The 15002-nt window shown below is 41.7% G+C and overlaps 1 protein-coding gene across 9 annotated transcripts in view; it reads right to left on the bottom strand.

Annotated features, from left to right (window-relative positions):
- The window catches only part of WNK2 (WNK lysine deficient protein kinase 2), a 116320-nt gene that overhangs the window by 52855 nt on the left and 48463 nt on the right, over window positions 1-15002 (bottom strand). For all 9 annotated transcript variants that reach the window (XR_014506316.1, XM_083420219.1, XM_083420220.1 and 6 more), the window contains 3 exons: window positions 10915-11111; window positions 6264-6416; window positions 4527-4718 (listed from right to left, as the gene is read on the bottom strand). Coding sequence is in view for 8 of the 9 variants with exons in the window: in XM_083420219.1 (XP_083276345.1) it covers window positions 4527-4718; window positions 6264-6416; window positions 10915-11111 (542 nt within the window). In the remaining variant the exon portion in view is untranslated. The remainder of the gene's footprint in view (window positions 1-4526; window positions 4719-6263; window positions 6417-10914; window positions 11112-15002) is intronic.

Genomic DNA, 15002 nt, shown 5'->3' with positions numbered 1-15002 from the left:
AATCCTTGATAAGGAAGATGGGGGTGTTGAAAGGTCCCAACTGCTGTAGGTTCTTTTATTCCAACTAGAGACGATGTGGTGTGGGGAAAGCAGGTATGCAAAGGATGGGGAGATAGAATACTGCAGTTTGTGTGGGTGGAAGCAATGCAGGGGATATAAGAGCTGGGAAAGCATCCTTAAGGAAGTTCAGGATGGGCAAAGCATGTTAGACTGAACACAATTAGAAGCTGGGATGCAATTACATATAGTTTGAGAAACACTTAACTTGCATAATAAGCCTCCAATGCATGCCATTCAAGGTACTACATTTTATACATTATACATTTTTAAAAACTGGGTGATAACTATATACATATGATTAATCCTAATCATTACAAGCAGATATGCACAAAAGTGTTCAGCATTGAACAATTAAAAAAACCTCATTTAATGCATATATATCACAGGATAGCGTCTACTGAAGATATTAATCCTTGGAGTTACAGGGATGCAAACTGACATGCATTTGAATTTTCAGCACTAAACCATTTTTGGAAGCTCCTGCTTCCCTCATTTAATGCACATTTAAGTATTATTGCACACTAGCTTGTGTTCTAAAGATACTGGGGTATATTTTTTTTTAAAAAAATTGCATGTATGTTTTAAAATAGTTTGCATTATTGAATAAAGGCATGATCGCTCGGTTGTGTGAAATTTTGGAAATGTTAAGATTGATTATACAAGGATACAAATTGCACTTCTTTCATCACTTATGGTGACTAACAGTTGTATCTAGGTATAGAATGCATTTCTACTCCCATGTTTGCTTCCATGTTGAATGCTCTAGGATTCAGCACTTGACAGAGATGAAGCTATTTACTGTCCACTCTTATCTCCCTTTGATAATCTTTCTTTCGTCTTTCTCTGAACAGCCAATCCATGCAGGTAAACACCAGAACTCTGAAAGCAATTAGCATTGGTGAGCACAAACTCTCTAACAGTATATGTACTATCTGAGGAGGCCTTGATTGGTAGCAGGAGAATTTAATTTGGGTATGGGATACAGGCCAAGTTACAAGCAACTCAGCTTCTGAAAAAGAGCAGCACAAGTACCGTATCTCCTCAAGTGGAAAAAAGGCAGGAGGGAATCTGAGCAGAAATCCAGAAGATAAGTGAGCCATTTTCCTTTGAGTAAGGAACAAAACCACTCTCTTCTTCTCTCTCTACCCCTCAATTATATGTCCATCTTATATATTAAGTTAAGCATTTAGGGGGAAAGAACCAATTTCCTGGAATCCTAATTTTAATTTGATGTGGGCTTTAAGAGCAGCTGAAATTTCCCACTTTGTGGAAAAAACCGAGGGAATCAGAGTGTGAAGGGACTTCTGAAAATATTGTCTGAGCAATGTGTATGCCTCACTGTGTTCTGCATTTTTACTTTTCTTGTTCTTTTAGTTTTAAAAACATGGTGAGTGGTTTGATATTGCCAGTCCTACTACTACTGACCTAAAAAATTTATTTGCCACCTCTTGAGAGCCAGTGTGGTGTAGTAGTTAAAAGCGGGAGACTCGTAATCTAGTGAACTGGGTTCGCGTCTCCGCTCCTCCACGTGCAGCTGCTGGGTGACCTTGGGCTAGTCACACTTCTTTGAAGTCTCTCAGCCCCACTCACCCCACAGAGTGTTTGCTGTGGGGGAGGAAGGGAAAGGAGAATGTTAGCCGCTTTGAGACTCCTTAAAGGGAGTAAAAGGCGGGATATCAAATCCAAACTCTTCTTCTTCTTCTTTATCCAAAATCACCAGTACAGACAATCACATTCTTTCTGGCGGACTGAGATCATAAGGACTTGTCTGTGTGTTTGCGCACGCGAGAATGCATGTGCAGTATGCACAGTGCCCAAAGTGCTTCTTTGTGGACATGGATTTGTCAATCTTTTCCTTCTTGTGCACCCTTTGTGTGTCATGGAATGCTGATCTCAAGAGTCACCCAACCTTACACTGGCTTTTGAGGAAAGGAAGGGGATGATGACAGGAAGCTGAAAAGCTAGTATTTGTGTGCAATATATTGCACACAACCATTGTCCTGAAGCAGAAAGTTTCCTTCACAAATACTGGTGGAGCAATTACACTAAATGCTCAAAATTTAAAAAGTTTGTTGCACTAGCAAAATAAATGGACATAACAACTGGTGTAACTGTTCAGAAATATTTTGCAGAGATGTTGGAAAAAATAAAAATTGTGCATTATAGAGAGATACACCGACACATTTTTTTAGATTCAAGAAAAAATATATGAAAATGTAAATGCTTTCAAAATATGTGAGCACCCTCTCTCTCTCTCTCTCTCTCTCTCTCTCTCTCTCTCTCTCTCTCTTTTTAGGTAAGAGGCAAATGCATTTGAACCCAACATAAGGCAGTGTCAGCTATTACTTAACATGTGGATTTAACACAGGAAACAAAGTGCAGAAAAATCTAATCAGGCCAGGGACCTTGTCTTCAATAGGCATCTTCTGTTCTGGAACAAAGCATTGTGGGTTCCCCCTCCCCCATTTTGATACAGTCAGAAAAAGAGCAAAGGTACTTGTTCAACTTCAACTTGGTTCAGAAAATCTATTATAAGCCACTGAAAAGCATCTATATTTCTGCTGCTGCTAAAGGAAGTAACAACCTGAGCACTACAATAAGAAATGAAGGCAGGGGAGGTGATGAAGGTAAGTGAGAGATCATGGGGGGAAATGGAGTCATATTTTGTCCATCATGCAAAATTTTCAGTATCCATGGCCTGTCTACCCTACTACTAATTAAATTTTCAACAAAACAATTCAGAAAAAATAAGACCAAATGGAGGACAAGGAATGTAAATAACACAATGTATTCAAAGAAGCCCAAACATTATCTTTATTGCTATCTATTTTGGTTCACTGGTTGATTGGTCTTTGTTTTTGCTTCTCTTTGGTAATCCCTTTGTGTCAGCTGTTCTGTTGTTTTCACTGTCCTGCTTTGCTTTTCCTGTGGCTGGAAGTCTCTTTCCACTGTTCCCGACCTCAGTTGTTTTTGCATACATTCAGAAAATGCAAAGCAATAACAACAAATGGAGTCTGAGGAAGATTAAAATACTAACTGGCTTATTATGGCACAGAACTTATTGTGGGCTAGAGGCCACGCTATCAGATCATAGACTCGTAGAGTTGGAAAGGAGCTTGAGGATCATCTAGTTCAACCCCCTGCAAGGCAGGAATTTGCAGCTGTCCCATATGGGGATCAAAATTGCAACCTTGGCATTATCAGCACCTTCAGTAAGATCGTCTTCCGTAAACACATTTTTAACAATGAGCCCGTAAGTGACTGTGGAGGCCAATTCTGGACCCACATGTCCTTCCACAGTGGGGACATTGGTTCCTGGGCAGGGGTTGATCACGATGTGGATTTGCCAAGCGTGCCTTCCTCCTAGCATGTTTCTCCCTTGTGTTCTGCGTTTGAGTGTCTTCAAAGCCCATGACACCTTTGGTAAAGGCTGTTCTCTAACTGGAATACTCACAGCCAGCGTTTCCCAGTTGTCAGTGTTTATACTACTTTTTTTTAAGATTTGCCTTGAGACAGTCTTTAAACCTCTCTTGTTGACCACCAGAATTACACTTTCCATTTTTAAGTTCAGAATAGAGTAGTTGCTTTGGAAGACGATAATCAGGCATCCCACACTCTAACCAACTGAGCTATCCAGGTTGATGCACAAAGCATCATTCTTTGCACATAACACAAAGCCAGTAAACCATGGCTTACTTCAACAGAACAGACGGTGGAAAGTGTGCCTCTGGATTTTTTCAGTAACAGTGGCCATGTCTGGGCTGGTTTCAACAACTGGAAGACCAGTTCCAGATACTGGTACTTAGAAACTACTCCTCAGCCCCACAGCATTTTTGGTATCACATCCTAGACGTTTCCATTTTATCTCCCATACTTTTAAACATCTATATGAATTGACTGCACTAGGTTATCCGGGGGTTTGGAACAACGCCTCATTTGTATGCAGATGATGCCCAGCTCAGTTTCTCCTTCATATCTGAGGCAACGGAAGTGCTAAATCAGTGACTGAGACCAATGATGGATGAGGTTCAATAAGCTGAAGTTCAATCCTGACAAGCCACAGTTTTGGTTCAAATACATTCTCTTTCTTCTCTTATAGTTAAAACCTAGAATTTTTGTTTGCTTTTCCTACTTTTATATTATTCTTGAGAGAGAAACAATTTGCTCTGCTTTATAAATGATACCGTTTGCATATTATAACCACCCCTTCTCTTTTGTGTCAGTATTTAGATTGAAAGTCTTCAGGCAATGATGTATCTCCTTTAACTTTTTTGGATGTGCTCAATTTATTTTATGCACTATACAATTAAGTAATAAAAATAAATTTCCTAAGCAAGATGCAAATGCACAGAAGCCACACACTAATTGCGAAGCCTGCCATACAAACTATTAGCTGTGAAGTTCTACCAAAATTAATTACTTATAACAAAATAAATAATGCTTATTGAATTTGAAGTTCAGCTTACCTGGCCAGGTGGGACTGTTGGAAGTTGCTGCACAGGGGGAATCTGCAGAGGTGTGAGAGATGCATTGCTAGCTGCCACCTGAGAACTGGGAGTTTGATACTGGGGCAATAGGTGAGGTGCAGGTTGCTGCACTGGGCAAATGGGCTGGTTGGCTAGAACATGCTGTAGAGGAGCTGGAGGTGGGATGGACTGCTGGTAGAGAGAAAAAGGGAATACACCTGTCAGAGCTGGCTCTTGGTCCCAGCTCACAAAGGACCAACGCTTGCCAGTAGTAAAGTATCAAAGTCTTTATTGAAGAATAGTTTCCATTTCCAAACCTCAGCGTCCCAGCTCTACGTCTGGAGTCTAGACCGGCGCAGCTCCGTCTGAGTCTCCGCCCCCTGTACACCAGTTTAAGACTCTAATCTTACTCCACCTCTCCCTTCTCTCCTTTCTCCTCTGGGTCCTGCTGCCCCCCGGGGTCTCCTCCCTCCTGGACTCCTCTGACGCAGACGTTGACCCTCCTGACTCCTCCCGCTCTCTTCGGCGGGCTTTAGGACTTGGCTCCCTACCCGGGCTGCCAACTGGGCCGCCTTCCTGTACATTTGAACTTGGCGCGCGCGCGCGTTTAACTTTCCTCTTAACCGTTTCCTCGCTCCCTGACGGAGGCGTGGTCAATCCTGCCTCATGTTCTCCCGCTGGTAGTGCGCCGCCTGATCCCGATGCCTGGGACTCCTCCCCCCTACTTCCCTCTGGTGTGGACGCTGGTCCAGATTTCCAGCTGCTGCTCTCTGAGTCCCCTCTGGCCCCTTCTCCCTGAAGTGCCCCCCTGGGTACTCCCCTTGCCCTGACCATGGGAGCCCCTTTTTGTGAATCCTCTGATTCACTGGACAGACTCAGCGACCTCGGATTGCTGTCATCGCTGACATTTCCTTCGGACTCCTCCCCTTCGCTCTCCATTTCCTCCCTCTCCTGTGCCTCTGCTCCTGAACCCCTGACAACACCGTAAGTTCCCAAAGTGCTCTGGCCATGGGGGATAACTTTATTTGTCATAGGCACCACCTGATACCTCAACATAGGTGCCAACAACAACAACAACAACAACAGCAACATTCTACCCCCCTCTCTGTACCAGCTAAAGTGCTAAGAAAATAATAAATTAACACTGTTAAGAGAAAAGTTGAGGGGGGAAAGCCATGTAGTCTAGGAAAAGCCATCGCCTACCACCTGCAGACTGGTTGAATCATGCCATAGTGATATAGCATCATTCCATTGTGCATTGTGTCCCAGGACTGCACCAGAGGAGCAGCATGTTCAGATTCCACATCCCCCACAGAAAATCACCAACTACCTCCCCGTTTTTGTGAGAAATGAAGCAACATGGAAACTGCAGAGGTGCTATCTGGGTCAGTACTAGGTAGGTCACCCAAAGTTATGATGGATGAAAACCTTATTTTCCATCTCCAAAGAATGAAATGTATCCTCTCCTCCTGGTCATGGAAGAAAATTGAGGAGATGAGCTGTGGAAAGGACCGCAGGTAGGGATGGAGGCTTAAAAATTCAGCGCTCCCTGTCTTTCTTGCATATTAAATGGATGCAGCATAATTATAATAACTCATTTTAGAATTTGAGCACTGCATTTGAAGATTACACCACACTTGTAATAATGCACAAGCAGGCTTGATATAAAGGGTAATAAAACAGCCTAGGTTTATTCAGCATCTTCACTTAAAAGCAAAACAACAACTAACTACTTACCTGCTGGCTGGCTAAAACAGGCTGTGATTGTCTCATCTGGACAGGGGCAACGGAGGTGGGATGGACGAGAGGGAATGGGATTGCTGGTTCTTGATAATGTTGTGGTCGCTGAGAGACAACAGCAGGTGGAGCCTGAACCACTGGAAGTCCAGGCTGAAGGGAAGAAAGGGGGGGAAACTACTTTAGGAAACTACAACCTGCAAAAATTATTGGCTGTCAGGACAGCCAAGCTGTGTTGTGAATCACTCCTTAAAGGCAACCTCGTAGCTGTTCAAGAAGTGAGGCCCATAAACTGAGTGGACCTTTTCCTATGGTAAGCAGCGACGACAAAACTCAACACCCAAGTTTTGTAATCCATACTTGGTAGAAAATACAGAAAAGACGGCACAGGAGTTATGGCTGAAAGGATGGAACGAAGCTGCTGGAACCTCAATTCCAGTGCTGTGATCCTATGAATACCTCGAATACAGTATACTCAAAATGTGTCCACAAGAAACAACAACGATGTATGCATACATGCTAAGAACATAACCTGCAGGTGCAGTAAATGTTTACTGGAGACCTCCGTGCTTCCCTTCTAAGTGGGCAAGGAGATTTCTTTCTTTCTCTTTTTCTAAAAAAAAAAAATCCTTAATAAGTATGAGCATTGGAGCAGAAAGTCACAGATGGCTTTCTGTTTTTTACAGCCTTCATTTACACTGTTCTCTGCCTTAACAATGCCCAAGCTGGCTGGTGTCATGGTGTCCACTGTTTCCACCAAGGCATGCAAACTTGCTACTCGAGCAATTAGCACTAAACGGAGGCAATTATCTTATGCCTGTGAGACAAGGCAAGAGTGGGATGAGACCTTATTTATTTATTTTACAACTGATGCAATCTGCCTTTCAGCCCATTATGGCTCACAAGAGAAGTATATTAAAATATGAACATTCAAACAAACAAATATTCACACTAAAGCAACTAGCAATAAAAGCAAGGTTGTAAAACCCAAGCATATTGCGTGATGCTTATACTTCCCTTTTCCCTATGACTCAGATGACAGGTGTGGGAAAACCCTGGAAGCATGATTATGGTACTGAGAAATGGTAGGGGGATTGAAGGGTAGGGGGAAAGAGAGTGGAGAGGAAACTGAGGCATGCTGACCTGCACTGAATCTCCAAGTCACCACCAACAGTTCCTAGCAGTTCCACATGAAGGTAAATAATGTATTTACAGTGCAGTAGTGACCATTTATTTCTTGGGATTGTCAGAATGAGTCAAACCAGATGGGGGATAGGAGATTTGCCATTAGATCGCCTGACCTTTTGAGTGTTTACATATTACTGGCTTAAAACACAGAAAGGCTCGTACTTATTTTCAATTCAGACTGGTTTTGGGGTTGAAATGCATCAGAACACAGTGTTTCAGAATAAATGACAGGATAGATATGGGTTGTGGCTAACTGCTTCTCAAACCAGAAGTGGATGCACTATAAATGGGAGTGTGTACACAGCCTTCCTTAAACCAACAAAAGCAAGCAAGGAGTATGTGTGTGTGTATGCAATTTGAGCAGGACCAGTTACAGGGGTAAGGGATATTAACTTCACGTATGCCAAATTTCCCCTCCCTGCAGAAGCTAATATTTTCCCCCTACATGAGGTCTAAACATACAGCCTACTTTTCAACCATCTTCCTTTTGTGGGTGGTGATTTTTGTTTTTTAAAGGAAATGCTGGAGCATCCCATCTAGTTGGACTCTAAGATGTTATGGGAGGGCGGGGGAGGTGGTGATAAAGCAGAGAGCAGGCACACTAGGGCATCCATGCACCAGTCAGATTGCAGAACAATGTTTAGTTTTTAAAAGGAGAGGTGTCAAAGACTCAACCCTTTCTGAGACCATTTTCACTATTTCCAAAATGTATGGCAGAGCGTGGACTGGTTGTGGTGAGGGGAAATCATTCCATTCATTCTCTCCAGGGCACTGAAAAGTAATAAATGAATAGCCCCATAAGCTGATGCCTGCCCACAGCATATTTCCTACCCCGACTGTAACTTCAGCGGTTGGGCACTAATGCCTTAGAGAAGTCTTGTTTATTCACTAGACGCCACTACCTGAACAGCTTATGCAACCATGAAAAATGCATATACAAAAATGACTTTAAAGAAAAGAGAATTGAAACACATAAAGCACACTTTACATTTTCATGAAAGGCAGGCAAGTGATTAAAAACAGCTGATAAACTTTGGGGGAGGAGGGGATTTGCAACTAAAAGCATGCTGTAACACATTAGGAAAGGGAGAAGTTACTACATATGTGAGTTGCTTTATATTTTTATGAATGAAAAAAACCATCCATGTTAGCACTAGGTAGTCTACGAGTCGATAAAGAGCAGCTTTTTTCAGAAATAAAAATGGCTAGCCAAAAACAAATAATGTCTTGTTAAAAAAAATTAAATAGCATTGTTATTTTTTTACAGAAATGCAGGAACCCTCTACAAAACATCAGAATGTATGTGGCTGGATGCTGAATGAAAACTTGATGAGTTAAAAGCCACATTACAAAGGATGACTTCTGGCACTTTTCTTTGTAAGTGATTAATAGGAATATGTTATATGTCAAAGAGACCTCATTAAAACATAATGTCATCTACTTGAAGTCTTACTCTGATGTAAACGGTGTTGAAGAAAAAAAATGAAACAAAACTGATCAAATATAAATAATTGTTGTGATGACTAAAATTAAGCAAAGTGCATCTTTATGAAAAAGTATTTTACTTTTTAAGAGTTTCCATTTAGATAAAAAAGCAATAACCAATGTTTCTCACAAATGTCAAGTTAAAAGTATTTTACTTTTTAAAGCTATCAGGAGTGTCACATCCATACTTCACAACTGAAAATCAAATGTTGGGTGGGCACTGAGGCACCCAGCTACATTGTTGAATTTTGCAATTGCACAAAGTTGCAGGCCTTTTGCTATATATAATAAAGCAGCAAGATAAGAATAAAACTTGCAAGGTAGTACATTTATCTGAGGAACCGTTGCAACAACAAAGGAAGGCTGGTACAATCACCAAAGCTATTCCCCTCCCCCGGGTTAAGAAAGCGATGCTGTCATGGAATTCATGGGACCATACAAACTAAGTACACCTTAGGTTAATTACAGGCATTTTGGAGAGAGAAAAGGGAAAAGTAGGGCAAGCATGACTTTTCTAATTGATTGAAAGTCATTCCAGGTCAAACAGGATGCATTCAGTATCATTCTTGGAATTGCTCAGTCTTCTAAGTCAAGCGAGGAAGGAATGAGGCATTCCACCTACCACAGCTCTGGCATCTTTTTTACAAGCTAGGCTGCTCCCAATGTTTGGCAGGCCTTGAGTCAGGTAGTCATTCTGCATCACTGAAGTCTGATCTGGACCAAGCTTGTGGCAACACTGGGTACATTCTGCCTTGCTGGCTTGTTCAGAAATAAATTCTGAACATGGGGCTTTCATAGGCGTGCCTGCTGTTTTTACTGAGGCAGAGCTATTTTGTGGGTTAATTAGATGCTGCACAGATTCATTTAATAAAGGCAGGTCTAAACTTTTGCCATAAAGCTTACTAGTTTCGTGATGTGGTTGAGCTGCAGAGCTGGTTTTTAGACTATTGCAGAGGACGGAAGGAATGTGTATAGCACATTTAAGAGGCATTAATAATTCAGTTTTGTTCAGATCTGCTCCAGAATGCAGCAGATGAGCCAAGCACTCGTGGCAGGTTGGTTTAATGAGCATAAACTCGGCAGAATTTGAAGACTTCCACAATCCCGGTAGCTGTGATTCACTGGTTTCATTTTCCTTCTCCTGCAATGGCTTTAGGCTTGATCCCAGCAGTTCTGCTGTGAGAGGCATCGCATTTGGTGTCAAAGCCACCACTGAATCACTATGGCGACGGCAGCTGAAGGAACTGCTGTGCAACGCAGGTAGCAAATACTGTCGCGTACAGAAGCACTGTGTCCCAGGGGTCTCTGAGGAGGAGCACACAAGGCACGTGGCAGCTTTGTCATTGAATAAGACTGAAGGTTCGTGTTCGGCTTCTCGCTGCTCTTCTTGCAGTAACAGTTCCATTAATTTTTGCTGGTTGTTGAAACAGGAGCATGAGAGCAAGTGTGAATGACTTCCTAGGTACTGGTTGTTAGATTTAGGAGCTTCTACAACGGAAGTGCTTCTTCGCCTCTCTGAAATATTCAGTCCAACGAAAGAGCTACACAGGTACTGAACAGATGCCTGCCCTTTAGAACAGCTGGAAGAAATATCTGACCCGAAAGATTCTTGAGAAAATGAAGGAACAATAATATGTGGCTATAGAGACAGCGAGAAAACACAACAAATGAGAGAATGCTTAAAACAATAACGTTTAGGGGTTCTACTTTGGTTACAGTTAAACTAATAAACAAATTTGGGTTGAATTTGGTATTGCACCTGCTTAGTTTGTTAGAGTACACAGCTAAAGCAAACATACATACTGAGTAGATAAGCATATGTGTTTTTATGGCACCAATTCATATATATGGGTGAGCTTCATATATTTATGTGGGGAAACTGGACTCAGAGTCTAGAATCTGAAAAAGAATTTGTTCTTAAAGGTTATATGTGGGGATCCATAAATACAAAGTATTTTAAGAAAACCGTTATACTTACAACGGAAGGCTGCTGGTAGGGTCCCAGCTGCTGAAGACCATGGGGCAAAGTCTGGCTTTCGCTGAGAGGTGGGCTATAAACCCGCTGAATTGCAGGAGGTATTGCATCAGGCATTGATGAGTAGATGACACTTTGCTGGCTGCTCTGGGTGTCTGAATACACGGTTGATCCCTGCCCACTGTCGAATGTGCTATCAGCTGAAGGATGATTAGGGGGAAATAAAGGGTGTGTTAAAAATCAAAGGAACTTAGTTCTGATCGCCAACTCACTGATGTCCCAGCTAGTCTGCAACAATGCAATGCCTATGTAATATCACAGCCTGTGCAATGGTGTGCTAGTGCAGTAGCCCATATACCTTCTCCTAAAATTGTAATGCGGGATGCGGGCGACGCTGTGGGTTAAACCAAAGAGCCTAGGACTTGCCGATCAGAAGGTCGGCGGTTTGAATCCCCGCAATGGGGTGAGCTCCCATTGCTCGGTTCTAGCTCCTGCCAACCTAGCAGTTCGAAAACACGTCAAAGTACAAGTAGATAAATAGGTACCGCTCTGGCGGGAAGGTAAACGGCATTTCCGTGTGCTGCTCTGGTTCACCAGAAGCGGCTTAGTCATGCTGACCACATGACCCGGAAGCTGTACGCCCGCTCCCTCAGCCACTAAAGCGAGATGAGCGCCGCAACTCCAGACTGGACCTAATGGTCAGGGGTCCCTTTACCTTTACTAAAATTGTAATGCATTTATCAGCTTGCACAGCATGTCTCAGAATTGGCCCGCGGCTCAAATTCACTTTAGTTCTTATACACTAAATGGCTGTTGGGTTACTTTCTCTACCAATTTTCTCATTGCCATCTTTATCTGGATAGAGCCATACTGAAAAATTCATGTCAAGGCTAGCATGTTTTGCTCGTTTATGTCTACCAGACACTATTACAGACCCATAGCACAGTGGATTTGATTATGATTTCAATGTGACATGAGTTAGCTGAACACCTTGCTGGAATATTTTTTTCTCCTGTATTTTTAATTCTCTTTTATTCAGTGATGATATTACAAATTCCAAGGGGCCATATATACAGGACTGAAGCAGTCGAGTGAGCTAGGATTTTGTTATTGTAAATTTCCTCTAAAGTAGGTGTGGAATTAGGGGAAAATGTTAAATGTAGGAGTGGGATGGACGGATGGATGAAAGGAAGGAACTGTTCAGCAGCCTGCTTGCATACTCCTCCCGTGCTTTGAACCTTAAATCAGCCTTTATGCTTTGACTTTATAGGAAATCATCATAGCCATAGCATGTCATTTAAGTTAATGTTAATGTGGAGTATTCAATAGATATTTCTTGGTGCAGTCCAAAGTCCTGGTCATGCTGACACTACAATCTCTTTTCTATACAGCTCAGTGCTTTGAATGAGAATGGATGTTGGTGATTCTGTGTTATATTTTCTCTGCTCATAGAAGGCAGCAAAGAAGCATAGAATATGGGCTGTATGCAAAAGAAGTGTGAGCAGACTCCGGCTTACTAATGCCCATCAGCAAAATAATTTTTTAATATATACTTTTAGTAAAGCTGAAGGACATGTAGTAGAAAAAAAAAACAGAAGTAATTTGGGTACATTACTTTCTGAGTGATAGAAATACAAAGAGTGCTTTGTTCTATTGTTATTTATTGCTGGAAGAAAAAAACTTAAGAATTCAAGTTCAAGTGCCACTTGCTCTGCAATGATACATGGTAAAGAACAGAGAACTTTCTAGTGAAAGAGTGAGTTCAGTTTAATTTATATCGGGGTGGAGAACCTCCAACCCAGGGGTCAGATCTGGTAAGGTTCCAATTTGGCCCACACCACCTTTCAACCCCAAACGATGTACACCTGCCCCACACCTGACACCATATGTGGTAATATGTGTGGGGCTGTGCAGAAATGGCTGGATTGGCTGCCCTACCAAGTTCCCTGCAAGGAGCTCAACCACATAGCCAATCCTTGCAGAAAGCAGTTTTGCTAGCCCTGTGCTTGATGCTTTTTCCAAGTATAGGGCTGGCAAAGCCCCAAGTACTGCGGTCCCCAAGCACCCAACAGCCAGCTGGCTGTCAAGTACTTGGGAAGCACTGTGGAAGAGACTTTGACAAGTGGGCAAGAGAATCTGCCTGTTAATGTCATAAGAACATCAGGTGACTGACAGGTCACTTGCCCAAGCTGGCCTGCAGAGTTGGGGGAGATGGTGGGCAAAGAAATTCCCCAACCCTGCTTTATACGAATGGTTCCTGACCTAGTTTCTTCATTTACAACAAGTACACTAGCTTATTTAACCATAACCCTAAAGCAATTTGATCCCAGCTAACCAAGCAATTTTTTTCCCTGCCCCAAGGCCCTACTGGTCTTGGCAGTGGCAGCAAAAAGAGGGGGGAGGGAATGAAAGCAGACACAGCACTGGGGATCAGATTGATCAGCTGATGAGCAGGGAACGGGCAACAGCACCCCCCCCCCCTTCTCAGCTGATGTGCTTTAAATATGTCTTTGGAGTGTGGAATGTTTAAACACTATGCTATGTTATTGTATAGCTGATATCAGCAGTCCAGCATCTCCAAGTTTGATAGGGTACTATATTATTAAAATAGTTTCTCTTTACAAAGCAGGGAAAGGAACATATGCCACACAATTCCTAACTGGAGCCAAAATCAAGATAAAGCTCAGGCTTAATAAAAGTATTTGGGAAGTTACATTTCTTCTGATTTTGGGGGTTTCAGTTCTAGCTCTTATAGGTTTGGGCCAAATCGAACCATTAGCTGATGAAAATTCATTGTGGTCCAATCAATCTTCCTTTTAGTGGGGTGGGAGAAGCCACTTCAAGTTTTGCTCATGTATTTGTTTATAATCAAGGCTCCATGTATTTTATAATGTAGAGATGTTTACAGCATAGATGTTTTAATCTATTACAGAAATTATTTGTAACCACAAATGGGGGGGGGGGAGTGTAACTATACAGAGCTGAAGTAGCAGTAGGAAGCCAAGTCTGGATTTTTATGGCTCATCATGTCGTACAGAGATGCTAAATTATTTATCTTCATTTCTGCCTTCTTTGAGTATCACAGGCAGCGTAAAGGAAATTATTTATAGGGCTTTTAGACACAAAAGCACTATGCTACCATCCAAATAGCATATGATACTGGTGCTTTAAAGTACACCCAAAAAAATAAAAAAATGGAAGTGGTGGGATTAAACGGCTTCTTATTTTTAAACATATTTATGTTTTGTAAGCAGCTCTCATTGAATAATTATTTTATAGCTAGATGTTTTAACTAATTTAGTTAAACTGTATATTGTTATTTGAGGTCTAGTTCTCATATTAGGAAATTTGATCTGTTTTACTGAAACATAAAATTATAGTTGTCCATTATGATATTATTTCAGTTATTTCTGTAGTCAAAAATATTGCATCTCATCTTCGAATACGGTGGCCTACAAGCTTCAGCAATGAAGCAGAATACTATTGTGCTGGTAAGAATATTCAATCCTGACCCAATCCATTGTGCTTGGACAGAACAGTTTCAGAATTGTAATTTTCTAGATAAGTTTTTGCAGGGGTCCTACATGACTCCTGCTGTAGGGACTATCTGCTACTATATAGCATTTTAATTCTATTAATGTTTAATTGCTTTCTCCCCTGTGTTTTAGCTGTTCTTATTTTATCTGTAAGCCACCTTGAGACCTGTCAGGGAAAAGGTTGGGGAATAATAATAATAATAATAATAATAATAATAATAATATTAATAGAACTATCTATGATGGCTGCTTGCCATATATTAGTTAGTGCTTCACTCTAGCAGGAAACACCACCTGGGATGAAAATAATAGGTGTGGAATATGTAATCTCATCAGGAAGTAAGTCGCAAGAACACCTCTGTTACTTGAAGCTCTACGCAAGGATATGCAGAGAGTGCTACCAAGCTGCAGGGGTCTTGTCTGACTAACATCCCCAGGAACAAGAAGGATGTCAGATAATGACAATGCTTTGCAGCTTTCTTTGAACTGTTTAATGAAATCTTTAGCCCTCATCCCATTTTCATGTTCACTGTGTTCCAGATTCAAAGGGAACCT

The sequence above is a fragment of the Podarcis tiliguerta genome, assembly GCF_965153285.1.
Source record: "Podarcis tiliguerta genome assembly, chromosome: 2".
Classification (NCBI taxonomy): Eukaryota; Metazoa; Chordata; class Lepidosauria; order Squamata; family Lacertidae; genus Podarcis; species Podarcis tiliguerta.
The sequence above is the reverse complement of the archived record's forward strand: the minus strand, read 5'-3'. Positions and strand labels throughout refer to the sequence as shown.